Source organism: Phlebotomus papatasi, chromosome 2 (assembly GCF_024763615.1).
Source record: "Phlebotomus papatasi isolate M1 chromosome 2, Ppap_2.1, whole genome shotgun sequence".
Classification (NCBI taxonomy): Eukaryota; Metazoa; Arthropoda; class Insecta; order Diptera; family Psychodidae; genus Phlebotomus; species Phlebotomus papatasi.
The window spans coordinates 57,305,805-57,332,592 of NC_077223.1; the positions used below are offsets into that span (position 1 = coordinate 57,305,805).

General features: G+C 33.5%; 2 protein-coding genes across 2 annotated transcripts in view; both read right to left on the reverse strand.

The window, feature by feature from the left end:
- LOC129801863 (tyrosine-protein kinase Src42A) overlaps window positions 1-26,788 on the reverse strand; it is a 47,759-nt gene that overhangs the window by 16,986 nt on the left and 3,985 nt on the right. The window contains exons 2-3 of the mRNA XM_055847254.1: window positions 26,434-26,528; window positions 2,708-2,829 (exon numbers count right to left, since the gene is read on the reverse strand). Coding sequence (XP_055703229.1) covers window positions 2,708-2,829; window positions 26,434-26,528 — 217 coding nt within the window. The remainder of the gene's footprint in view (window positions 1-2,707; window positions 2,830-26,433; window positions 26,529-26,788) is intronic.
- LOC129801864 (uncharacterized) lies at window positions 8,510-13,076 on the reverse strand. Its single transcript, XM_055847255.1, has one exon. The coding sequence runs from the start codon at window positions 11,029-11,031 to the stop codon at window positions 9,616-9,618; it is 1,416 nt and encodes a 471-aa protein (XP_055703230.1). The 5' UTR covers window positions 11,032-13,076; the 3' UTR covers window positions 8,510-9,615.

Sequence of the window (26,788 nt, forward strand, 5' to 3'; positions counted from 1 at the left end):
GGTTAACTGAAGATAATGTTGAAAAATGGTTTCCAGATATATTCGTTCTACATAATTTTTTATCTTTAAAAGATTTATCTAAGAGTTCTTAATAAAAATTTTATTTTTTTTTTATTTAAATTTTCCATGAAAGTTAGTTATGGAAAAAAATTTAATAAGTAATTTTCCTCTGGATCATACAAAAAGAATTACATTCATTTGTTTTATCATGCTTTTCTACTAAGGGAAGGCTATCAGGCTTCGCACATAGTCTGGCTTCAAACACTTCATATTGTTCAAATATTTATTTATTGAATCTGATTAATTTTTTTTCAGAAAATGTGTGACTTTATACTAACTACTAAAAAATATTGCTATAGGCAGTGGCGTATCTAGACACTTATTCGGGGGGTGCGGTTGTATCCGAAGGCGCCCTTACCACGGTAAAAATTGTTCAAGCGGGGTAGGAGGCTGGGGTGGAAGGTCATACCCCGGAAGCACAAGCGTCACCAAAAACACATATTTAATCTATATTACTTGTTCCCGTCTTCAACTTTTTCGTATTATAACCTTTCCGGATTGTCTAAAGTTATTCATCGTTGTATTCATTCATATCGACGATTCAGAATATAACTCGAACAATTCGATTTTTTACAAAAAAAATCGTTTTATTCGCTTTTGGGATACTTCTTTATACCCTCTACCTTCCCTCTGAATATTATACTTGAAAGATAAGATTTCTATTTTCAAAGTTATAGAAATTTTAAATCTAAAATCCTATACTCTGCATGGAAAATGTCAGCTTCGAATCGGTCTCTTGTAAAATTTACCTACTGCGAGTTGTTCGTTTCTTATTCTGAGCGGTCGATATAATATAAAAAAATGTGAAAATTTTTTTCTGAAAAACCCCATTCTTTAAAATTTTACAATAAAAAATCAAAATTTTGAAGAATGGTATTTTGATTAAAATTGTTTTGAAAACATACACAGCTTAAGCATGAAATGGTTAAGATTGTGCTGAAAACAAGCACAGCGGCAGCCGTTGGACTTCATAAAACAGATGGTAATTGTCAAAACCGGTACAGCCGCGCACAGCTCAAGAATAAAATGGTTAAAATTGAGCATAAGTCCTGCATAGCTCAAACAAAATTGAATCTAAATTTTTAAGTTTTCTTAATCTTAATCGTTTTATGTTTAACGGCTGTGCGGGTTTTCAGCACAATATAAACTTATAAACTGTTTTATGCTTCAGCTATGCAGATTTTATGCACAGTACGAGTTTCATGCACAATCTAAATCATCTTATACTTGAGCTTTCAGCACAATTTTAATTTAATATTTTAAAGTATTTTTTTTTTATTTCAACTCGAAATCTTGAAAGAATAATAAGGACAAGATGCGTTTTAGGAGCAAGAGGAGCGCCAAGAAAGCTCTGCAAGAAATTAAGTGAACCCAAAAAGCACTTGAAGGAATTTAAAGTGTCCCTTTTTACTTAAACATGAAATCATGCAAAAATATAAGGGCAAAATGTATTTTGAGACCTTTATGGGCGCCAAGAAAGCCTTTGAAACAGTTGGACTCCCCAGAAAGTGAGAGAATTAAAAAAAAGGTTTTTTCTTTACTTCAACGTGAAATTTTGATATATAAGGGCAAGATGCATTTTAAGAACTAGAGAGGGCGCCCCAGAAAGTCTCCGAGGAAATTAAAAGTGTTAACGTAATAGATTATAACGACAAAAGGCATTGTAAGAACTAGAGGGGCTCTCCAGAAAAACTTGGAGTCTATTTTACTAAAATCTTTTCTACTTCAACATGGCAAGAATAAAGGGTCAGGGTTCAGTTGTCTAAAAAAAAAAAGAAACATCGATGCCCCTGGAGGCTCGCGCCCTGTGCGGGCCGCCCCTACCTCACCCACTTAGGTACACTACTGGCTATAGGCCAGATTCATTAAAGGAATATGGGAAAAAATATGAAAGTGTTCAAAATCAGAGTATGTGAGAACCCTAAAAGCCTTCCCCTACGCTTTCTTTCTGTAATGGTTAAAATATTTTCTGAATGCAACACAATAAATAAATTGTTTATACAAATATTTTGAATATGATAATTATTATCTAAAATATATTAGAAGAATTAAAAACTCTTACATTGCATTGTCTAAATTCTGAATAAAAGTATTAATTAAATTTACTTTGGATAAAAAGTAGAATAGTAAATAAAATGAGTAAGCAATGCCCAACGTACAATAAATTTTGTTTTGTAAACATGTTTTTAATATTTCAATGAGAGTCATCTCGCTCACTCTCATAGATATTTTTGAAAACATATTTACAAACAAAAGTTACTGTGCGCTGGGCATAAAGCACATATACAAATGGTTATGATTTCTACTGACAAATAATTCATGGATAACGAAATTAATGATTAAGAAATGCCTTGGATAATGTTGTTTGCAAATCCATTCGTTCAAATTCAAACTGATTTTCGAACACAGTTTGTATTTTGATGAATATCCAATGACAAACAATCTCTAAAAAGGATACGCATTTGGATAAGGATAATAAATGGCTCTACATATAAAAAATCAATTTTTACTTAATTTTCAATAACAATTGACCCACGGATAATGACAAGGAAAAATTTTGTTATTGAAAAACTCTTGGATAAAATTGTTTTTCATATATTCACGCATCATGTAACATACATTAATTATTGTATTTTTCTCCACTTACCAGACAGTGAATAGTCATTTTGGCGACTCTCTGAATCACGTATGAGAAAAGCTCCGTGTTCATTTTCGGGAAGTAGTAGTTTCTTCTCAGCTTCTATGCGTTTTATTTTTCTAAAATACCATCTGCAATTGCGACAAAAAGAAAATACCAAGAGGAAACACATTAATTGAATATTCAATTTGTTTGCTGATTATAAATCTCGGTGAGATATATGTGATTTTTTTTGTCTTTTGCATCATCTTTCACCTCCTCTGGGGTGATATTATTGGCAGTTGTGTTGGTTTACAGAGATAAATTAAAAATGAGATGAATATCAATTGGATGGATGATATTAAATCTGTGTACAGCTTTATAAAATGTGGAAAAATGTTGCAAGGAAAGATTGTAGAGAAATAAAAAAGACAAGCGCCGTGTTGAATAAGAAATACAATTAAAAAAAAAAAAACAACATTGGCGCCAGTAGACTCAACATCCCATTTATTCACTCAACTCTTCACCATCTTTCTCTCTGTCGTGCCACAGTAATTTCTACAGCAGCACAGAGATCGAACCTCTTTGGTTTGAAAATGCTTCGAGACACGACATTACCAATTGAGAGAAAGATGACGACGACGTCGTGGCACTTGCAAATACCATCAAGAATTTCTTCAATTTTCACTTTGATACATTGCCTACAAGACTGTTCACATGCCTTTGACTACTGGCATGGACTTTATTTTAATCGAAGACATGATCGATGGATAAACAAGCAAAAACTTATGTATGATTAACAAGAGTGTCGTCTTCAGTGTCTCTTCCATCCCTTCAGGCAATTTGTCGTGAGATCTCATAAACACTCCAATTTCATACCAAATGAACAACTTTTGCACATTTATTTATTCCTGTTTCTAGATCAGAAAACCCAGTACAAAAATATACATTTAAAATAGAAAACTATAGTCACAATTATTGCAAGTTGTTTGGAGAAGATTCCTCAACAAATATTCACAGATATTGTTAAATTATTTGTTTTTATTCTAAAGTTCAAGGTTAATATTGGTATTTCTTTCACAAATAATGTCGTAATCGTAAGAATATGCAGACAAAAAATACATAATTAATTTAAAATCCTATTCCAGATTCTGAGGTAATCTCTTAAGATACTTTTTTTTTTGTTACAGAATTTGCATTAAAAATAAGTCGTAGGTTATTGTGAATTATTATTATTTAGGCACTGATGTCACTTTAAAGGTATTTTGAAAGATGTTCTTAGTTATCTCAATATTTTTATTTTTGTAATCAAGAGTTTAGCATTTTGAATTAAATTTCTGATTCTTTCAAAAATTACCATTAGTATAAAGATTATCTGGGGATCAACTACCGTATTCTAATGTTTGAACGTGAAATTATTTGAAGTTTAATTTTAGATCTTTCGTTTTATAAGTTATTATAATTTGTTATAACAAAAGAATATGGTTATTAACAATAAGACTGCCTGAAGTAGCGCGTCTAAAATATAACAATTTTATTTAGTATTAAAATTTAGTTTTACTAGTTCAGGACCCGTTCAAACATTCCCGAGGTTATGAGATTTTTCAACAAATCCAAAATTACCCCAATCGGCTAAAAACACGTTTTTTAACTGATTATCTTTTTATAATAACGTTGAAAAACTTTAATAAAAAATAATTCAAATTCAAGGATTTTTTCGTCTATAAATGAAAGGTTTTTTTTGTAAAAACATGATTTTGCAAACGAAGAAGGTATAGAAAATAAAGAATGCTAACGGTCTTTAGGTTGACCTATTACATACGGAGCTTGACAGAAGCGTGGTAAGGAAGGCCGAGCTAAGTCGTACGGCTAAATTATCGGTTTTCAAATTTGTGTACATTCCTATTCTCACATATGTTCATGAAATTTGGGTAATTGTCGAAAAAGTAAGATCACGTGTTTAATATACCGAAATGAGGTACCTCCGGGTGGTTAATCCTTTAAGGCCGAGAAGGTCAAAAATTGAGGGTCAGAAAAAATCATTTTTCTAACTTTTTAGGGCAAAATACAGAAGTCCGTAGGAAAAATGTCATTTTTGGGTCACGGGTGACCCAATCGTCCTTAAAGGGTTAAGGAAATCACTCGCCGAGATCGAGTGAGGAACGTAGCCGTTTCAGGAGTTGCTACTTCAAGTTGAGAGATGACAATTTCGATGGTATGGTCATATTTAGCGCATGAATGAAGAAAGATTCCCCAGAAAAGCTATATGCAAGCCATTGTAATCTCGGGGAAGACCTAGGACAAGGTGGCTGAATCAAATTTAGGATCTTGCCTGGAAGTACCTTTGTATCGACCGCAAACATATGAAGTAACAGACCCCGTGATCCCAATAGGCATAAGCGGTTGAAAATTATGATGATGTGAAAATAATCTACATCTGTAGCCGAATTTTACAATATCAAATTTGAGAATGGGATTTTCAAATTTGAGAATCCTATTCTCAAACTCACACTACTCAGAATACTCACATTGATTTGAGAACGTTTTGTTTGAAAAATCGCACGCATATCGCACAATAAGATGCTCAATCATATTGCAAATATTCATAAAAAATAATAAATAGTATCATTTTATATGTTTTTGAACATATTTGTTTTTAGTAAATGTGAAAGATGAAAAGGTTGAGTTTCCTCAATTATCAAACTCAAACTCACACAATTTTACTCACATTGGAGACGCTCAGAGCAAGAGTGGTCTCCATTGTATGCCATTCCCTATTAAAACGGTCTATTTTTGCTCTGAGCATCTCATTGTGCAAGTTGCATGCGATTTTTCGAACAAAACGTTCTCAAATCAATGTGAGTATTCTGAGTAGTGTGAGTTTGAGAATAGGATTCTCAAATTTGAAAATCTCATTCTCAAATTTGATATTGTAAAATTCGGCTACTGACCTATTTTTAATTCTTTAAAAAAAAAACTAAACTGTGGTACAATATAACCAAAACTATTTTTGATTTCAACATTCAGCTGGTAGAGACTAGGCATAAATCTATATCACTCTTTTAGGCATTAATATTAAATTCCCATAACTTTCGCATAGACTTCATCACCGGTATGCTGATCTCACAAACTCTGACGTAAGCATATAACGTCAATTTTCACTTTTGGACATTTTTCTAAAGTGATATCACTGTCTGACTATGTGAAATTATAATATTCACACTTACTGGTAATAGATCCACGAAACCGTGAAAATTATAAAATAGAGTCAAGAGCAAGGGAATAAAACGTTTAATCACATTCTCATTAAAACAATCAATTGCAACATTCTTTTAACAGCTTTGCCATGTTCATAATACAACTTGTGGAAGGAAATTGTACAATAGTTTGCCTGAGACATTAACAAGAGAGGTATTTGACGAAATTCTTGCTAAATTACAACTGAAAATTGGAAAGTCTTTGAATGATTTCGCAAAATGAAAAAAAATTATCAAAAATTCTATCTTTAATTACCTTCAAAGTTAATCCAATAGAATTGTAAAATCTTCTAAACAGAAACTAATAATACAAATTCGATTAAATTTCTCCGCTCTTTAAACCGAAAAATTTACACAATATTCTTCAATAAGCACGAAATAAACTTTGACAAAAAAAAAACAAGAAGCAATAAACTGATATTTCCCGCATTGAAGTCCAATTAATTGCGTAATATGCAAAATATTCATATTATGTGGACCTAATTAAATGTCCCTGACTGTTGAGGCACAAAAAAATAAATTATAAAAGATAGCACTAATATATCTGTCTTGTATTTTACCTGGGAATTCCATATAGTAGACTTTACAAAATAACATCCATAACACCCATCCAGAGTGAAATATGTACAATTAAAAAATGTTAAATGAATAAAATTGATATCAAACTTGTTTTAAGCATTCCAAGTAATATCCTAAAAATTCTCTTTTAAATAACGCAACATCTTCAATGGTTTAAAATCCCAGTGATAAATCCATTTCGCGAGAAATTAAAAAAAAAAAATTAAGCCAAAATCATTCCAAACAAGGTCAGCAGATTACTTTTTTTTTTGCATCACATATCTCAAGAAACATTGGAGAGTGCTTGGAGTGAGAGGTATCTTCCACAATTGAAAAGTGCTTCCGAGAAATTTTTGTGCACAAGGTTCACATACTTTTGCGTAATCTATAATGCTAATTGTTTCGTCTTTTATACATTTATATTTTTCACGAGAAAACATCATCTGTGAAAGGTGATGATAAAAATTTGAAAGGAATTCTTTGGGGGTTTTCTACGTAAAAAAGATCTGTCGTAGGATTTATCGATAAGAGCTGTGACTACAGAGATGCAACATTATAGATAAGGCTTAAACTTAAAAAAAAAATAAAATAAAATAATTATTAAGGAAACTCATTTTTGCTAAATTGACAATCTTTTCAAGAAAAATCGTCAAAATTTAGTTAGTAATTATATTTCGTATTAATTTTCAAAATCAACTGAAAAATGTTTTTAAAGGAAAATCAATCAAAATTGACAGCTGTCTAATCCGTAGCAGTATTAAGTGTATTAGTATAGTATTAATTTAATATCTACACTTAATAACACTTATTATTAAGAATTTGATCTGTTTATTGATAGACTTGGGCCGTAAAAATTGCTTTAAATAAACTGTATGAACAAATACATTTTTTAAAGCGGTTCAGTTCAACAAAGCTAAAACGTTAAAAACGTAATATTTAACCATAGTAATAGACAATTGATGGGATACTAAATGGGTCAAGTCGTACAATACTCGCTCTTTAATGCAAGTGTCTTAAGTTCTAATTCCCTTTAGGTCACGAGGAGTTTTTCCCGTATTACATGTGTTCGAATTGTATCCAGTAAGTCTCAAAGTACTTGATTCCACGGGGAATGGGACTGACAACCCCATCCCTGTATAAGAAAAATCATAATGAATGGTCCGAATATCTCGTTTGCGAGAAGACCATTGGAACATTGGGCAACCATGAGTAAAACATTATCTTTGTGATTCAAAAACTCTCGATTAAAGACTTCGTCAATCCGTGTTAAGTAAAACAAAAAGAATACCTCAAAAACGAAAAACCACAACATTTAAAGTTTTGTGTCAAAATTGTTCCAAATGGAGGAAATGTTCCTTACAAAACGGTTATGGTGATTTGAATCAGGAAGCATTTTATATAATTGGCAACAGATTGAAATTGGAGGGTCCCTTATGGCCTCTACACACTAGAGAAATTTATGTCCATATTGAAGCAAATTGCTTACGTTTTTGTAAAACCGTCAGATAATGGACATATTTAATTGATGTCTAGCATGTACAGGTAATTAGAGACTTTTTCATTATCTATGAAAGACAAACTTGTAATACTAATGTTTTTCCACTAGGGGAAAGTAGTCAATTTCTGTTCGTGCCAGACTATCAATATTGCAACCATTGCAACACTTTTCTTTTTCCCAATATAATATTAATAGAATAGAATAGAATTTTTCCTTTAGGAATTGTAATATCCAAAAACGGACCATATTCAAAGGCTGGAGATTTCGCAAATTTATCACTTCTCTCTACAGACTTTAACTCTTTCACGTCATTAGGGTCATATATGACCCGGGGAAAAAGTTTTTTTTTTTGACTATTTACATTAATTGAAATCTCTCTGTTTGTGCACGACATCAAAATAGAAGGATGTAAGATTCTTGGCTAATTTTCCCAAGACTCCAGATATTCAGGAAAAGAAAATATTTGAGATTAAAAATCACGAATTTCGAACTTTGTGAAATGACATTTCTTTTTCAAAATTTTTTATATTCATTTATTGTTTTCAGCAAAAAGTTCTTTAGAAGCATAAAATAGAATATCCAAAGATTGTATATTGCATATTTCGATATTATAAACTACTCTCAATTTTTCAGAAAAGCGCGTAGAATTTTCCGGGTCTTATATGACCCTATTGTCGGCAAGGGAAAAGTTTATGAAAGTGTTTTTGTGCCAACAATGTTGTTGGGACAGTTAGGACATTGTTTTTCTTTGTGAAATCCAAAAGGAAAATATCTTACTCCTGGACATTTCTTCTTATATCTGATGAATTATAACATAATTTGCAATATTTTAGAGTATTCTGCAAGCTTCCCATATTGTGCAATTGTATTGTGTGTGAATAAATATGTAGATAAGTTTATTTTTGCCAAATACCAATCAAAATATTGTGACAGAGACAGTTCAAGGGATTACCAGGAAGATTCCTTGAACACCAGGAGTACAGTGTTCATTAAGACAATCCAGTTTGCCATGGTTTTGGCCAAATTAATAACTTCAAGCAAAAAAAACTCTTAAAAGGCCCGTGATATAGATTTTGAAAATGGTATGTATACTTCCCTTGCCGACAATAGGGACATATATGACCCGGAGTTTTTCCGAGTTTTCACGCAATGGAATTTTTTTTTCCTCTCAGAACTATTATATTTGATCATAAAGCATTAGAAAAAACGCAATTTTACATGAATTCAATTGCTGAATAAAAGTGTGATGCGAAAGAGTTAAGGACTCTACAAACTGTGAGACATTTTTCTCAAAATGAAGCATTTTGAAGTAAATAACTTGCACATCGTAGGTTTTATCAACAATTGGGTAAACGACTACGCAACGATAAGTAATTTGCAATAAATGCAGATACAAAGAAAATACAGATTTCCGACTTGATGATACAACTGAGGATATTTGAAACTTTAAATTGTATTAAATGTTTCAAAATACTACATTTTAACGACGATTTTTCACAAAGTAGGGGCCATTAAACAGGATTTTTTTGGTCAGTCTGTGTATAAAACAATTTTTTTTATGATTTCTTAATCTAAAATGCAATCAACTCTGGTGTGAGATATTCAAAAAGAGTTCAAAACATCACTTACAGCTTCTCATTGAGAAACTCTCCCCGTGTGAATTCCGACAATCGTCTTGTGTTACTTTTCCCCACCGATGGCCACCTTTTCTTCGCCAATTGCTGATTAACGCTGAATTTAATGGCACTCTCCGGCGCCTTCCTTGCGCCTCCGGCCTCCTCTTCACCTCCCGCCAGAATATCCAGTGAATTGCTCTTATAGATCTGTCCACTGACCTCTCCATTACGCTTAATTCTCGAATAAACCTCCTCACTTTGTGTCTGATTATCATCCTGTGCAAATATATTCCAGATTTCTGGTATTTTTGGACGGATGGGCGTAGCTGTTGGTGAAAGGATACTTGAGAATCGTCTTGTATTTTTCTTCTTGTCTTCCTTACGATCCGTTTGTCCATCTTCTAGGACTTTTTCTGCCACTTTCTCAACAGAAAATCTATTAACAACTTTCTTCGGTTGAGTATCTTGTTTCAGAGATTGAAGGATATCATAAATTGTTCCACATGATCCTGTATCTAATGTATTTGAGATTGTGGAAGGAGTTAGAGATTTTGGAGCAGTTAGTGTTTTGGATTTCCTTCTTTTTCTCATAAAAGACCCATAACTCTCCAAAGAGTGCCTCCTAAGGATCTCATATATTGTCCCATAAGTCATGTATTTGTCATACTTTCTGTATGTCTTATTAATCTCATTCTTCCTTAAAGTTATATCATAAATTGTTCCATAACTCAAAAGTTTGTCGTACAATGTAAGTTTTCTTGTGTAAATAAGTTTCTTCTCTTCATCCTCCTTCTTTTTCCTTGAATTTTGATTTGACTTAACTACAGCCTTTGATGTACATGGTTCTGTATCCAATTCACTAAGTATCGCTCGAAATTCTTCAAGAGATTTTCTTCTATTGTGAGATTGCTGAACAATTTCCCTCTTTGCTCTATCTGCTTTCTTAACTACCTCGTTCTCAGTTTCTTGGTTGGCTGTGACTTCAATAAAGCCAGAATCTGAGGAACTCACTGTGCATAGTGAGTCAAAACTGGTCTTACGACTAGAACAACTCGATGGCTCTTGCTCGTCATTCTTCAAGACACTTTTCCGACGTCTTTTATCATCTGGTCTACTATCTTTTACAATTTTAGGATTTTTTCTTGAGCAACATTTTGCACAACATAGATTTTCTTCATCCTTTGACTTCCCACCCATTACTATACTTTCTACACTCAGTCCATAGTCCAGGAGAACCATAGCTGAATCCGTTGGAAGGATTAATCGTCCTTCAGCAGCTGCAGCCACGAGATTCTTCATCACAGCCACATGCTTCTCTGTGATATTCCCTTCCAATTGAATGCCATGGAGAGCAAAAGCCGCTGGTTTCTTTCCACCATCAACACTGGAATCTGCGCACCAGACAACGGGAATTGTTGAAGACATCCTTATCTACACTAATCACTTCACTCAATTATTTTAATTTTTTCTTCTGTTTCCAAGCACAGCTTCTTGTATCGTTTTCTTTTCATTGATTTTGTGCAACACTTATGTAATACCTATTTTCTTATACCGTCACTGAGAGACAAGAGATGTGAGAGTACGGTGAGACACTGTTTGCAAATTGAGTTCCGGGTTCATACAATTGGGTCAACTTTCATCCACCCAAATGACAAAAATAGTTTTATTCATAATAATGGCACAAACATCCCTCAACAACAAAAAAAAGTTCTTTAGAAAAAAAATTCAACAAACATCACTTTGTCTTATTAAATTCAGGGAATAAATAAATTTAAAAAAAAAAATAAATAAGTTTCAATAAATAACATTCCCTTGTGGCACTCAAATCCATGCAACAACCTTCTTCAAAAAAAAAATTTCCCCAACAATGCCACCCGAATATATTGCTAAATATTCGCGTACAATTCACTTTGTCCAATCTTTTTTTTTTCTTTCTTTTATTTTTTCTACTTCTTACACTTGGTCTCTCTCTCTTTTAATCTTGGCCAACAGCACAGTCGACCATCGCACGACAAATTCAAAGAGACAACTGAAATTTCTTAGCACGATTCAAACGTAAAGTTCAGTTGGGGAGTTGGAAGAAATATATAAAACCTGTTTAAAGACAACCATACAATTGCAACTTTAAGACCCCCCAACATATACATACGCATGGGTATCACTATATTTTAATTTATTGAACGCACCATTGAGACATGGTGTGTATTTCAACAATCATTCCATCGACAACCACGAGTTCGCACCTTAACTTCTCACAATTTTCAATTCTGGGCAAGTTAAAGCATAATAAGAATTAAAAAAGAAATATTATGAAAAATTAAATTTAGATACAAAAAAAAGCAAATTTTTATAGAAACCCTGTATAGTAGAATTTTGGAAACTAGGGGAAGTGAGGGATGGTTCGCACGCTTTTTGGAAGTGAATATTCAAGATTTTTTTCTGGATGAACGGTAAAATGGACAATCAATTGCGCTATACCACAAGAATCTGTGGTCTTTTAACTTTCTATGCGTGCCTTATTCACTGCCGTAAAATCTGTTCTTTTTCTGGACAGAAAAATGAAAAAAGTATGATGATTTGTGCGAACCTTGCCTGTGGAGGCAAGATTCGCACGATGGGTTGTTAAGGTTCGTCATTGCATTTTTTCCTGGAATAACTCTTGCTCACAATTAAAAATTATTTACCGATTATTAGATTTAAGTTCCACGAATCCACGGAAACCATTATTTCACTAAAAGAAGGTATCTAAAACAGTTTTCTTCTAATTTTTCTGAAGCACTGTTTTTCTTGCAAATTTATGTTGAAAAATCGACTGAAATGTGAAAATTTCAAATGTGACAACCCTAAAAATTTATCAGCTGTCTTTTCTTCATCTTCCTTTTCTTTTGTTTTCCTCTTTGAGGTTATGTTGTGAGTTTAAGCTGCTGGAGTTACCTGATGAGTTGGCGAACCATAACACTTTCAGTAGTTGAACCAATACGCAGTGTAGTATTTAGGATTTTTTCGCCACTCGGAAAATAATTTTCCTCTGATGCAAAAAATATTACGTAAATATCAACCCAGATTAACCCTTCATCTATTGATGTAAGTGATTATTTCTGAAAATCAATTTGACTGTGAGAAATCACACGAAATGTGAATCATCAAAATTTCCCATTTTGGGCCTTTTTTGCATTTGTGATTCTAGAACCTAGGAAAGAAGGGCTATGTTGTCTATTTTTGCAGTGAAGATGAGTTTTATGATAATCTATCTAATGCCTAAGAAATGAGGAACTAGCACTTTTCAAACTAAGAGAAAACTCGGATTGTTCGAAGGCTCGCGCGTGCGAAGCATCCCTCACTTCCCCTAACCTTTAGTACATTCTTGGGTAATACAAAATAAGGCGTAACTCAGATTTTTTCCGTTTTCATACATTATTTGGTATAAATAGTTAGGGTAAGTGTATCAAATTTCGTCATAGTTGCATGCAAGCGTCAAAGTCTCAAGTTTGAAATGTAATATTTTAAATACAAATTGATTTTTTTTAATTCTTTCTTCTGAGAGTGTTGCTTGGAACCTTGTAAAGAGTTTACCGTCTTTATTTACTCTAAAATCATTCTTAATACATTTTAAAATGAATAAAAATATAGACATAGCTTTGGTGCCCTATTTCGGCCACCTTCATTCTCATAGTTCCTTGCCCTTCGGGAATTCTTCCAATATCTTTTTCACGTCATTTCGTTTGTCGAAGCTACATTTTTTGTTATTCTTTTGCATTGTATAACCTCTAGAGTACGTAAAATCTAAAAGTTCATGGAAATTCGAGGAACATAAAATGTGGCCGAAATTGCAAGCTGGCCGGAATTTGGCACACTTACCCTAGTTGTTCTACAACTACAATAATGTTTAAAATTTAGGCATTGTGTGAAATTAAGTAGCATTCATGAAGTACTTAATAAGTTCTTAATGTGTTATCCAGGTTGGTAATAGAATACTTAACGATCAAAAGATTAAGGTTTAAATACAGTGTAATTATCTAGTGAGCACAGTTAGCTGAAATAGAAGCGTTTTTAGCATTTTTTGTCCAGTCGATCAGCTGATCGGTCAGCAGTACTCGAATAAAAAATGCTAACCAACTTTAGATAGTACTGCCTCGCGATGTTGCCGCTCTGAATAAGGATAGGGATAGGGGCATGATGTTTGTTTGTTTTTTTTTGTGTTTCCCTCCGTTAAGATGATGTTCGTAAAAGAACAAAAAATGCTCGTCAAATAATCATTTTGTGAACAATTTTTGCGAAAAAAGTATAAACTTTTAAGAACTTGTTTATTGGATATAGGATTTACGAGCATTTCGTAAGTTCCCAATAGGAATTCACAAGCATTTACGAACAATTTTAGTCAGGATTCCGCGCTGGGCACAGTTCTACTTCTGCGCTACTTCGCGTCCAATTCGACATTCTCCGATCTCTGAATAATCGTAATTTCGGCGTGTTACTTCTATTAAATTTTTCCAAAGCTTTTGATAGCATTCCCCATGACCTGCTCTGCTTTAAACTTTACGAGAAATTTAATCTCTCCTCCTCGGCAGTGTCCCTGATTGTATCCTATCTCCATGGACGCACTAAAAGCGTTATGCCCTAGACACACTTACGACTTAAGCCGAGAGACGACTTAGTAGAAAATGATGGAAATGAAATTTAACCACTATGTCGAGTATAATTACACTAAGCCGTCTCTCAGCTAATCCTCAGGTCTGTCAAGGCCCTTAGAGCGAGCGGCTGCTTATCTGAATCTGCAAGTTTACATTGTGACGTGACTCAAGGGTCATTACTGGGCCCATTTCTCTTTTCTCTGTTCATTAACGACCTTCCGTCAGTTTTACTTGGTTGCTCCTACCACCTATATGCAGATGACCTGGAAGTGTTTTCTGAGGGTAATCCAAACAACTCAGCCGAGACTTTTAGTCACCTAAATATGGTCTTGGCTCGCATCATGACCTGGGTAATTCAAAATGGCCTTACCCTATAACAACCCTAAAAAATCACAAGCCCTCATAATATCTAAAAGATCGCTATGTTGGCCAATCACACCTCTTACAATTTATGGGCAACCCATTCCTTTTGTTTGCATCATGTTCAACTCGTCTTTCACTTAGTCAGACCATATCTCTCATATAAACCAAAGAGTTAACGAGTTAACTTAACTAAGAGTTAGCTCTTAGTTAAGGCGTTGCTCATACCCATAATAACCTATGGGGCTGAGCTATTCTTCACAGCTGATAGTGAAACGTTACGAAGTCTATCTGTGACTTAGGAAGTGTAAATTTAGTAGAAAAACGCTTCTCTGTACAAATAAAGTGTCCCAATCATGCGAATGACTAATTTATTTTTATTTACAATTTTTGCAATGGAAAAAGTACTTAAAAACATTGTTTAAATTTAGCTGAAAAAACCTAAAAATGTAGTAAACCAACTTGATAGGGTAAGTGTGCCAAATTTCGGCATAGTTGCATGCAAGCGTCAAAGTCTCAAGTTTAAAATGTTATATTTTAAATACAAATTGATTTTTTTTTTAATTCTTTCTTTTATAGGAGTGTTGCTTGGAACCTTGTAAAGAGTTTACCGTCTTTATTTACTCTAAAATCATTCTTAATACATTTTAAAATGAATAAAAATATAGACATAGCTTTGGTGCCCTATTTCGGCCACCTTCATTCTCATAGTTCCTTGCCCTTCGGGAATTCTTCCAATATCTTTTTCACGTCATCTCGTTTGTCGAAGCTACATTTTTTGTTATTCTTTTTCATTGTATAACCTCTAGAGTACGTAAAAACTAAAAGTTCATGGAAATTCGAGGAACAAAAAAGGTGGTCGAAATTGCAAGCTGGCCGGAATTTGGGACATTTACCCTAAGTGTTTTACATAATTTGGTCACATCATCAGTCGCAAACCAATTGTCTTACTTTGGCTATAAATTGTTTTGGAAATCTGTTAAAAATGTAATAAAAAAGCTATTGTTCGCTACGTAAATTTAAGATTTTTTGATTTGAAAAATTAAAATAGAAAAATTGCATTTCAGTCGACGGTTTTCATTCTTTTCGAAGTTAGAGATCAAGCGGTTAGATATATTAACTTCAAGTTTTGGAAAGACCGCAATCTCTATAAAGGCAGACTCAGATATCAAAATTCTTGTTATATTACAACGTCCTCCACAGTAAGAGTTTTTGTTGTTTTTTTTTTTTCTTTTTTGAACATTGACATTATCATAGTAATATATGTACAACATGTTCTTTAAAAGTCTCATTTTTATAGAGAAAATCAAAATTTCAGTGGGAATCTACAAATCTTGTTAAGTGGCGGAAATATTTTTCTGATCATGAGCCAAAAAGGTGAAATTGAGTATTTCTCCTCGTACATTGAACAACAAACATTCAAGTTTTGGCACAATTCAGGGTGAACCTTCGACTGGGGCGCATAAATAACAAAAGATTCCTCATAAGGAATACTAATCAGTTTATGAAGAACACTAAAAAAAAACAAACACACACTCAATGCTCAATGCAATTTTCCAAAGTGCGCTGAAGAGAATTGGAAGAAGGCAAATAAAGGTGCGAACCCCATACTTTTCCATCCACCGTATAAAAGTGTTTATACGTTTATAGTGTTAAATTAACTAATATACTCACGCGACAAGTGTCTTAGGAATGAAATGCATTCTACACTCATATTTATTTCCCTCTTTGGCCACCTTTTCTTGTCTCTGTCGCACCTTCCTTGGGTGACTTCTTTATCACATCGCCACGAAACTCTTTTAATGCTTGGACTTTTTCAACAATGAAAATACATAATTTCTTGTGGGCACTGTTGTCCAAGCAATTGTTGAACTCTTTTCCTTAACCCTTTCATTAATAAATTGTTCATTCCCAGTGCTTATAGAGATGCAATCGCGTATTAATAAAAATGTTGCCAATATATAATATATATAAAAAAAACATAAATTATGAGAATAAATCATGACGTGTCTATCGCGTAATTTCAATTCTCTCTCACACACTTTTAATCTTTTTCCTCAAATTCATGCAAAATATGCAAATTCATTTCTTCGTGTTTTTCTGCTTCAGTAGCATTGTTTGAACAAGATGAGATGTTTGAGAATTTGTCCAAACAAAGACCGGATTGAGGAAATTCAATTTCAGCCAAGAGATTTTTGGCCCTGAATTGGCTTTTCCAAATCGTTCCATCAGTAACAGAAAAAAAGGGAAGGTGTAGTAAGAAAAAAAAAAACATTCAGTTTAAAATTATTTCCTTTTTCCAACTTCCATACCAATCGACATTTTTCCGCCTTTTATCAGTGTTTCTACTTTGCCAACAATATTATTTTTTTTTTTACGAAAGAGTCATTTTCATTGCCATTTGAGTTTCTTGCACCCAATCCAACACAGCAAGGATGGACAAGGTGAATAACACACTTTGAATTCAATCATCTTCCTTCTTTTCTCGCTACATTCGTTCATCTTCTGCATTTCTTTTTATTTGCACTCTCCTCCCAGTATACCCTCTTTCTCACCAAGTTCATCTTTTCTCTCTTCGAAGTTCTTTCACTGTTGCATTCAAATAAATTGTCCGTCGAAAAGAGACAAGCGAGAGAAACAGTGAAATTTTTCGGGATGGACATTTATCAAGTCAAACACCGTGAGACATTCTACCTTAACCCTGTATCACTGTTGTTGGTAAAAATAAACAACATGAATGAAACAGGCGTTAAAAAAAATTATGAATAAAATAAATTGGGGTAAAAATTAAATCCAAATGTGTAAAATTTACACTAATTCAATTAAATAATATATTAAATTTAACCAAAAATAAAACTCCTGGTGTCCAAAGAATCGTTAAAAAAAAGTTCTTTAGTACTTCAAACTTTGAAGGATTATACGGGTTTTGCCTTTTTCCTAAGTTCTTGAAGGTATCGAAATCCTGAATAACAACTGAATAACAACTTTTTTAATTAATTATAGTAAATAAAATTTAATATCGAATTTGTTTGTCAACATTTTTCTAATATTAATAAGAAATTAGAAAAGTTAAGCCATTTGGCTAAACCTTATATCTGAAGTCTGAATTATGCATGCTTCAGATCTAAGTCAAATCGGACTCTAATTGTGATATAATAACAACTATATCGGCATTTCACAGGTGCTAAAATCAAAAAGTTGATTTTCGAGGTTTCGATGTCGATTATCACAAAATCCCCATATTCGATTGTAACTGAGGAATCATTGTTTCGAATTTTTATATAATTTTATATAAATTTTTTAATATTAATTGAACTAACAAAATAATCCTTTTATCAGGCAACTTATTATTTATATTTATTATAATTACTGCTCTAACTCCACGGAGAGAGCATTAATCCCTCGATTTTTTCACCCCCTCAAAATTTTCACCTTCCACCCCTCGGAGACCACTTTTGTCAACAAATCTTCACGTTTCAGACGATTTCTGAGAAATGTCGTCACGCTGTTTGTCCGTCTGTCCGACCGGCTGTCGCCAGCTCTAAAGGACAAACGATTAGAGATAGAGACTTGGGACCTAAGGGGGACCCCCTCATATGTTGACCCAAGGATCGTTAACATTCCCCTCATTTTTCCCCCACCAATCCCCTTTTAGAGATTACCTAGGCGGACATTTCGTCCTTAGACGAAAATAGCGTTGAATCATTCCTAATTACGGTTTTTCAAGTCAAAGGTTAAAAAGACACTAGAGAGCGTATTTATCAAGCGAATGCTATCATGTTTGGGCTCGTTGGAAAGGTCTTGGAATTTCCTATAAAACTGAACCGGTAATGAACCGGTTCATAGCCGATAACTAATTTTTATCCGAAAATTGATACTTTTAAAACAATTTTGGAGGATCTTTTGAATGATATATCAATCGGTTCAAATCGGTTGAGAACCGGTAAATGGTAAATGATGCGAAAATACTTCTGAGGTATATAGAATCTAAGTCACGAGTTCGAGCATTTCACAAAGCCTGGGACGCTTTGCCACGCCTTTTTTTTATATATAACGGTCTTTATAATATACTATATAAATAATTTATACACTGAGAGAAATCCGAAAAAGTTAAAATAACATTCAGGAAATGTTAATTTTACCCTGCAGTATTGATCCAAAATCGGTGTAAATATTACCCTTTTTAGGTGTATTGGGGGTTCAAGTTACCCTTTTTCATGTTAATTTTACCCTTAAAAAGGTGTAAAATTAACATTAAAAAATGTTGATATATTTTTACACCTAAAAAGTGTTAAAATTATGAGGAAAAAAAAGTTAATCGCACCCTCTTTTTTTCTCAGTGTAGAAAATATAAATCATTTCGAACCATTGTTCTTCACCCAAACTATAAACGCTTGTAACTTATGACCGATTTATATTTTACACATTTATCGAATTTTCAAAACGATTTAAATGAACTTCTACTTTTTTTTGTATATATTCTTATATTCAAAGTATTGTGTACAAAAGATTAAAAAGTGATAATCCCAGATACACTTAACCCAGCACCACCCAAATCTAATCCTTAGAATCCTTAGCCGCTCCCTACTAATCGGGACAATCGGGCTAAAAGAAACCGAAAAATCTGGCCACCTTTTATTAGCCGTTAATATTTTTTAGTTAAGAATAATTTCAGATTATATCTAAATCCGATTTTGGATTAAAGTTTCGGGTACAAAATTACGTGGAGCCAATTTTATCCATTCATTATTCATTATTCATTTTGCTTTATCTCACAATCTAATTTGTTCGTATTCCAAATTGTAAGCACTTAAAAATATCCTGATAAATAAAAAAACTCAGCTAGCATAGGCTTATCTTAGTTAATAAGTAGTTTTTATTTATTTTTACTTTTTTCAAAATCTTTCAAAAGTTTGTAGATTTTTCAATTTACTTCTCAATTTCGGACTTCACTTTTTACTTCTACATTTAAATAGTGATTTGTCAAAATTTCAAATTTTTCAAAAATGCTTCGGAAAATATTTTTGGCTTTAATAAAATTAATCATTTTCTTCCCTGACTTGTCATGAATCTATCGTAGAAACGATCCGATAACAACAAATGTTCATTATAACTTAAAATGAAGAAATATTTCTTAGAAATCTGTTTAAATTAAAAGTATCTTACAAAAACAAAGTGACGCAATAAAACAGCCCAGGTAAAAAAGAGATAATTACTATCACTAAGTAATCGTACTTCATTCAAGGAATTTTCCACTGTACTCAGAAATTAATTAGAACTCTTCTTCATCTCTGCATCCGTCAATATGTTACAATATAATCGCGTGAATCACTAGCAGCTACCATTAATGATTTTTTTTCAGCATATGTACAAATAGGAAACTCATTGTTATCCACATTACAATACTCATCAATATTGAACTCAATTGGATGTTTGTTGACACATTTATTGAGTGTTTTTTTTTTTTCAAAGGAATTTTTCCGCTTCAACTTATTTTGATGAATTATCCGGGGATGTTTTAATGAAGGGTTAATACTCAATAAACAATTTTTTTTTCTGAGTATAAAATTCACATTCCAGGGTGTGTATAATTTTTCTTATTTTTTTTTTAATGCCTTTCTGACTGAATTCTTTATTCTTTGCCTCTGTCGCAATATAAATTACAATATCAATGCCCTTTCTCTCATCTTCTCTCACAGAGCACATTATGAACAATTTATTCTAATCATATTCTTTGACGAAAAAAATGCGACCTCGCCTATTTTATCTCTCACAACAATAAGCACGAGAGTCTCCCAAAGCAATGCGACAATTACACTTTACCCATAAGCACCATTATATTTGAGGCTCAAGCGGTAAAATATAATATGAAACATTCTGGCGTCATTGCAACTTGCCATTAGAAATATCGTCCAAGAAGGTGGTGTGTTGTATTTTTTACCATAAATTCCTCATCATTACCAATATATTAATTGCTAATTCTTAATATGTATTATTTCCCGAAGGTTATCTTTCTTGTACATTAAAATCATCACCACTTGCTAGTTTTTTTTTTTATTTCAACAAGAACTCAATTGAATTATAAAATTTTGTTCCCCACCTTCCAACAAAAAATAGTTTCTTTTATTCTCTGCAATTTGCTCTGCATTGAATTTCCATTTGGCAGAGTGGCAAAAGTGCAAAAAAGGAAAAAAAAGAAGCAAAGGCAGACCTTCAGAGTTATTGAGGAGACTCTTAATAAAAACCATCAAATGAAGCAGAAAATCAGTTTTTTTCTTATAAAATGCAATTTTCCTTCGACAAACTACCCATTTCTTATTCATTTAGAACAAGCTTTTTTGACTCAATAATTAAAATTGCAAATGTGGCCTACACACACACAGACTTCTCATGCTTAAAATATTTAATCAAGAATTCGGAAGCTAATAATAAAATCAAACAAATAGTAAATGTTTTCAGGAAGACAGAAAAAAACTTCCTGAAAAAAAATCAAAATTTTGGATTTCTCTACGTTAAAGGGATTGCAATGACAGTTACAATAATTTTGTGGAAATTCCAAAGCAAAAGAAAAATGTTATCAATCGTTGCAAAAATAAATTTCACTTAAAATTTAAAGAAAAGTCTCAAAAACAAATTTAAAAAAGTTAAAGGATAAGTTTACAAATTAGATTGTGACATAGATAATATATAAATAAAAATTTAGTAATTGTATTTGCTAAAAAAAATTCTGCATTACCATGATTACAATATAGAGCTGTGAAGAACTCTCATTTGGATCATGTTATGAATTAGGTCGTTTTACTTTACATGAGATACTCTAATTGTGATCCAACAAGAACTGTGCAAACATTTCTATTATAGTTGGAACATAGGGCTATAGCCCAACGATCTTAACGGTATGTAAATTTTGTACACAACGGTCTTATTTTTTGAAACTGATAAACTAGGAAAGAAGGATTTCAGACTTCATACACACTTTAGCGTTGAACACTTCATATATTTCCCATATTCCTTTAATGAATCTGATCTAGGATAAGTGTGCCAAATTCCGGCCAGCTTGCAATTCCGGCCACCTTATTTGTTCCTAGAATTTCCATTATTTTTTTTAGTTTTTACATACTCTAGAGATTTACAATACAAAAGAATAGCAAAAACTTTAGCTTTGACAAACGAGAAGGCGTGAAAAAGACATTGAAAGAATTCCCGAAGGGCAAGGAACTATGAGAATAAAGGTGGCCGAAATAGAGCACTAAAGCTATGTTTACATTTTTATTCATTTTAAAATATATTAAGAATGATTTTAGAGTAAATACAGACGATAAACTGTCTAGAAGATTCCAAGCAACGATCCTTAAGAAGAAGGAATAAAAAAATCAATTTGTATTAAAAATATTTCATTTCAACCTTGAGACTTTGGCGCTTGCATGCAACTATGCCGAAATTTGGCACACTTAACCTGTGGCAATTCTGAAGTCATATATTTCGAACAGCCGAGTCAGTCCGAATAGAAAACGAATTAATTAAAAAAATCTTTAAGAAATTATCAAGATAGGGTAAATGTGCCAAATCTCGGCATAGTTGCATGCAAGCGTCAAAGTTTCAAGTTTGAAATGTAATATTTTAAATACAAATTGATTTTTTTATTCTTTCTTCTAAAAGAGTGTTACTTTGGAACCTTGTAAAAAGTTTGCCGTCTTTATTAGGTGAGATTCTTAACAATCTCACCTACTATAATCCTAACAAAATTTCATGTCGTCCGATCGACCTCAAACTTGGCCAAAATGTGTTTCAGCACTTCCTGATCACGAATATATATGTGGCTATTTTACGTTCCCGGCCGGCCGCTCTTTGGAGCTTAATAGCTCCTAAACTAAAAAAGATATCGACTTGCGGTTTTCGGCAAAGGTTATATATCGGGTGAAAATTGCAACTTGGTGCATTGACCCCCCACCCCCCACCCCTCCTTCCGCCATTTTTAAGACCCCCCTTTTTTTGTTTTCTCAATAGCTCCGCCCCTATGGCATCGAGCGGGCTCAAATTTTAGTATGTTATAGCTGGGCCTTAGAGCTTTCCATCAATACCAAACTTAAAGTTCCCCGACCCCCCTGACCCGAGCTATAAGGGTCCAAAAAAAATTTCTTAAAATGTCCATAACTCCGGTTCTAATTGTCAGAATTTAAAAAGTGAGGGCTTTTTGGAAAGCTCTCGTGAAATGCCACTTCCCTTTCTAACATCGCAAGTTCATGAAATCACCGCTAGGGGCGCTATTATTAAAAAGAAAATTTTTAAATCTTATAAGTTAAATAACTCAAAAATTCCATTGTGCATCGGGCTGAAATTTTAGTATGTTGTAGCCGTTGATTATACCTATCAAACAAAAAAAAACCTTAAGTCGATCCATAACCCCTGACCCGAGCTATAAGGGGTCAAAGTTCGAACATTGACCGGCCTCTATCTCCGGTTCTAACTAACATAGCGACCTAAATTTTACCTTTTTGCTTTCGTCTCGATGAGCACTTTCAGATGGAAGTTCAAAAATTCACCACAGGTGGCGCTGTGATAGCGTCAAAATTCATCGAAATTCAAAGTCACTTTTCTCAAAAACGGCATTGTGCAAGTTAATGAAATTTTAGTATGTTGTAGCCCAGTCTAGGACGTTTCCAAAATGGTGCGTAAGTGCGCTGTGGTTAAAACAGAACCGGAGATATGAGGGGTCAAAGTTCACGAAATTCAAAAAATCATATCTCCGGTTCTATGTGACCGATTTTGATGAATGAGGGCTGAAACGAAAGATCTCACCAAATACTACAACTTTCTAAAATATTTGAACTTCGTGGGACCAACACCAGGGGCGCCACAGTCGAAAAACCAATTTCAATATCACATAACCTCAATTATCTCGACTGTCGCAGAACCGATTTTGATGATTACTTCGACATAATTGTAGAGGACATTTGTCTCTACATTTCGTCCATACATCATTTTCCGATCAGACTACGCTATCACTCAGATTTTGCCGTTTAAGTGTGAAAAAATTGATTTTTCCCAGAATAACGCTTTGAAATCACTCAGATGCCAATTTGACTGCCTCTACTCCACCAAGACACTTAAAATAGGGTTTTAAATGGAAAGTCCCACAAAAGACAACAATTCTTTGATATAGTTGAAGTTCAACAATTGACTACTTGGGGAACTCTGGATGAAAAAACGAGTTAAGAAACAAAAAACCTCGCTTATCTTGACTTCTGAGTAATCGATGAGATCATGTTCTATGGAAAAATTATAGAGAACATTCTGGTCTACATTTCACCCATATAACACTTTTCTGTCAGTTCATCCAAATCCTTGATATTTTGGTTTAAATACAAAATTTGTATAATTTCACGAATTTGATTCAAGATAACTGAATGGCGACTCACAATTTCAGCTCTAAATCGAATTTGCATGCACTCCGAGTTAGCTCACGTTAAGAATCTCACCTACATAAGCCGGTTAGGATTATCTGTCCCTTTACTCTAAAATCATTCTTAATACATTTTAAAATGATTAAAAATATAGACATAGCTTTGGTGCCCTATTTCGGCCACCTTCATTCTCATAGTTCCTTGCCCTTCGGGAATTCTTCCAATATCTTTTTCACGTCATCTTATTTGTCGAAGCTACATTTTTTCTTATTCTTTTGCATTGTATAAACTCTAGAGTACGTAAAATCTAAAAGTTCATGGAAATTCGAGGAACAAAAGAGCTGGCCGAAATTGCAAGCTGGCCGAAATTTGGCACTTACCCTATCGCTCCTTTCAAATTAAAATTTGAACAAATTTTCCAGTTCTGACTGTTAGAAAATTCTCGGGAATTCTCATGACATTTCATAGCTATCGGTAATTGGATCGACAGGATTCTTTATCCGAAAAATTCAAGAACATTTGGAAAAGTAAGCACTATAAGTAAGAAGTATAAGTTTATTTTGTCTTTTCATTTTCACAGAGAAACTGAATTTCCATTATTTATTTACTTCTGTTTTAAACTTGTCCAAAGCCGAGGTTTTTAAGGAAAAACTATATCTATACCACAAATTTCTTTCGGCTTATCACTGATTGTCGCTACTCTAACTCCACGCAGAGAGCAGTATATAATCACTCGATTTTTTGACCCCCAAAAATTTCCACCTTCCACCCCCCGGAGACCACTTTTGTCAACAAATCTTCACGTTTCAGACGATTTCTGGGAAATGTCGACACGCTGTTTGTCCGTCTGTCCGACCGGCTTTCGCCAGTTCTAGAGGCCAAACAGTTAGAGATAGCGACTTGGGACCTAAGGGGAACCCCCGCCCTATAAGTCGGCCCAAGGATCGTTAACATGCCCCTAATTTTCCCCCACCCCTCTTCTTCCCCTAAAAAACCATGATTTTTAGGGATTGCTCGAAAACTCGTCGTGCGATTTTTTTTTTCATTTTCGGATATGTTTTTGAGATTATCCAGACGAACATTTCGTCTATATACGAAAATACCGTTGAATCATTCCTAATAACGGTTTTTCAAGTTCAAAGGTTAAAAGGACACTAGAGAGCGTATTTATCAAGCGAATGCTATCATGTTTGGGCTCGTTGGAAAGGTCTTGGAACTTCCTTTAAAACTGAACCGGTTCCAATCTGTTCTGAACCGGTAATAAACCGGTTCATAGCAAATAAATATTTTTTATCCGAAAATAAATTCTATTGCTTTTTTAAAAATTGGGAGAATTTTTTGAATGTTTTATGAATCGGTTCAAATCGGTTGAAAACCGATAAATGGTAAATAATGCGAAAGTATTTTTGAGGTATATAGGATCTAAGCCACGAGTTCGAGCATTTCGCAAAGCCTGGGACGTTTTGCGACCCAATTTTAAATGTGCGGTTTACATATTTCCAAGATTTAGCCCAGTTCCTGAAGGTTTCAAAAGTCCTGAATATCAATAAATTTTATTGGATAATCTTCCTTAAACACTTAATCCTAAGACAATTTAAAAAAATTATATGCCTAATAAAAGAATTATATAAATTAAGCCATATGGCTAAACCTTAAGTCGAAAGTCTGTATAAGTAGGGTTTGAGAGTAGCGCCCCAAGTGGAGATTCTATGAACCTGAGATGTTCTGTGGTGATGTCACATTTTACGAAATACCCCTAATTTATCAAAAAAAAAAAACGCTTTCTGCCTACAACGATAAAGGAAATATTTAAAAAAAAAAAGCATTTTTACAAAAATTGCTCAAAGTCATTAAGGAAAGAAACACAATTCTTACTTCTCTGTGATTTACAATTTAATTATAGTAAATTTTCCTCAGTTGAAATCCTTGAAAAACAATTCTAACATACGGAATAAGAAAGGATATATGCAATGTTTAGAGTTCCTCAGAGAGACATAAAAATTCCCTCCGTGAGAAAGGAAAATAAAAAGTGTTAGATTCCTATCTCTATTGATTTTTCTATTATAAAAATGCAAATTTTCTGCATTTAGAGTTTTGTTTTGGCAAAACATGGCATTTAAAGAAATTTTTGCAGGAATTAAAGTGTTTTCAGTGTTTGAAAAGAAAAAGACTGCCAGAGGAGTAAAAATGCACTTAAATATCACTGGAAATTTCTAAAATAAAAAAAAAAAAACTTATACACAAGCGCTTCTTATTGATATGCAAGTGAATCTCTCATCATTAATCTACAACAGCATTAATTTCGCCTTCAACTCTGCGTATTTAGTGTGCCTCTCACATTTCATTGCACGGTGCTGTGTATAATTATTTTTTTTTTTAGAAATTCAGCAGTGTACGTGAACACCTAAGAAATTGGTCGTTTTCACACTTACGGTTCAGCTTCAATTGATTTGAGTTTTGCAACATAATTTGAGGGAATATATCCTTCCTGTCTTGTCTTTTTGCTGCGTGCTAGCCACCAGTCGCCCTGCAAGTAAATAGATTAATCAACTTACTGGAGTTTCTTCCATCTGGCCAGGAAGTCCCAATGAGGTGCGAGAAATGCCCTCGCATGGGGAGGTTGTGCAATTGACGATCAGGTGGATTGAACTTGAATTGTGGGTGATAGTATCTTGTGAATATCAATTTATTTCACCTCACACATTCAACTGAACATCTCTCGCGTAGGGATACGTGGTTAGAATTTGCAATTGAGCAGCCCCCAAGAGGGTATTTTGGCTTTTTGGC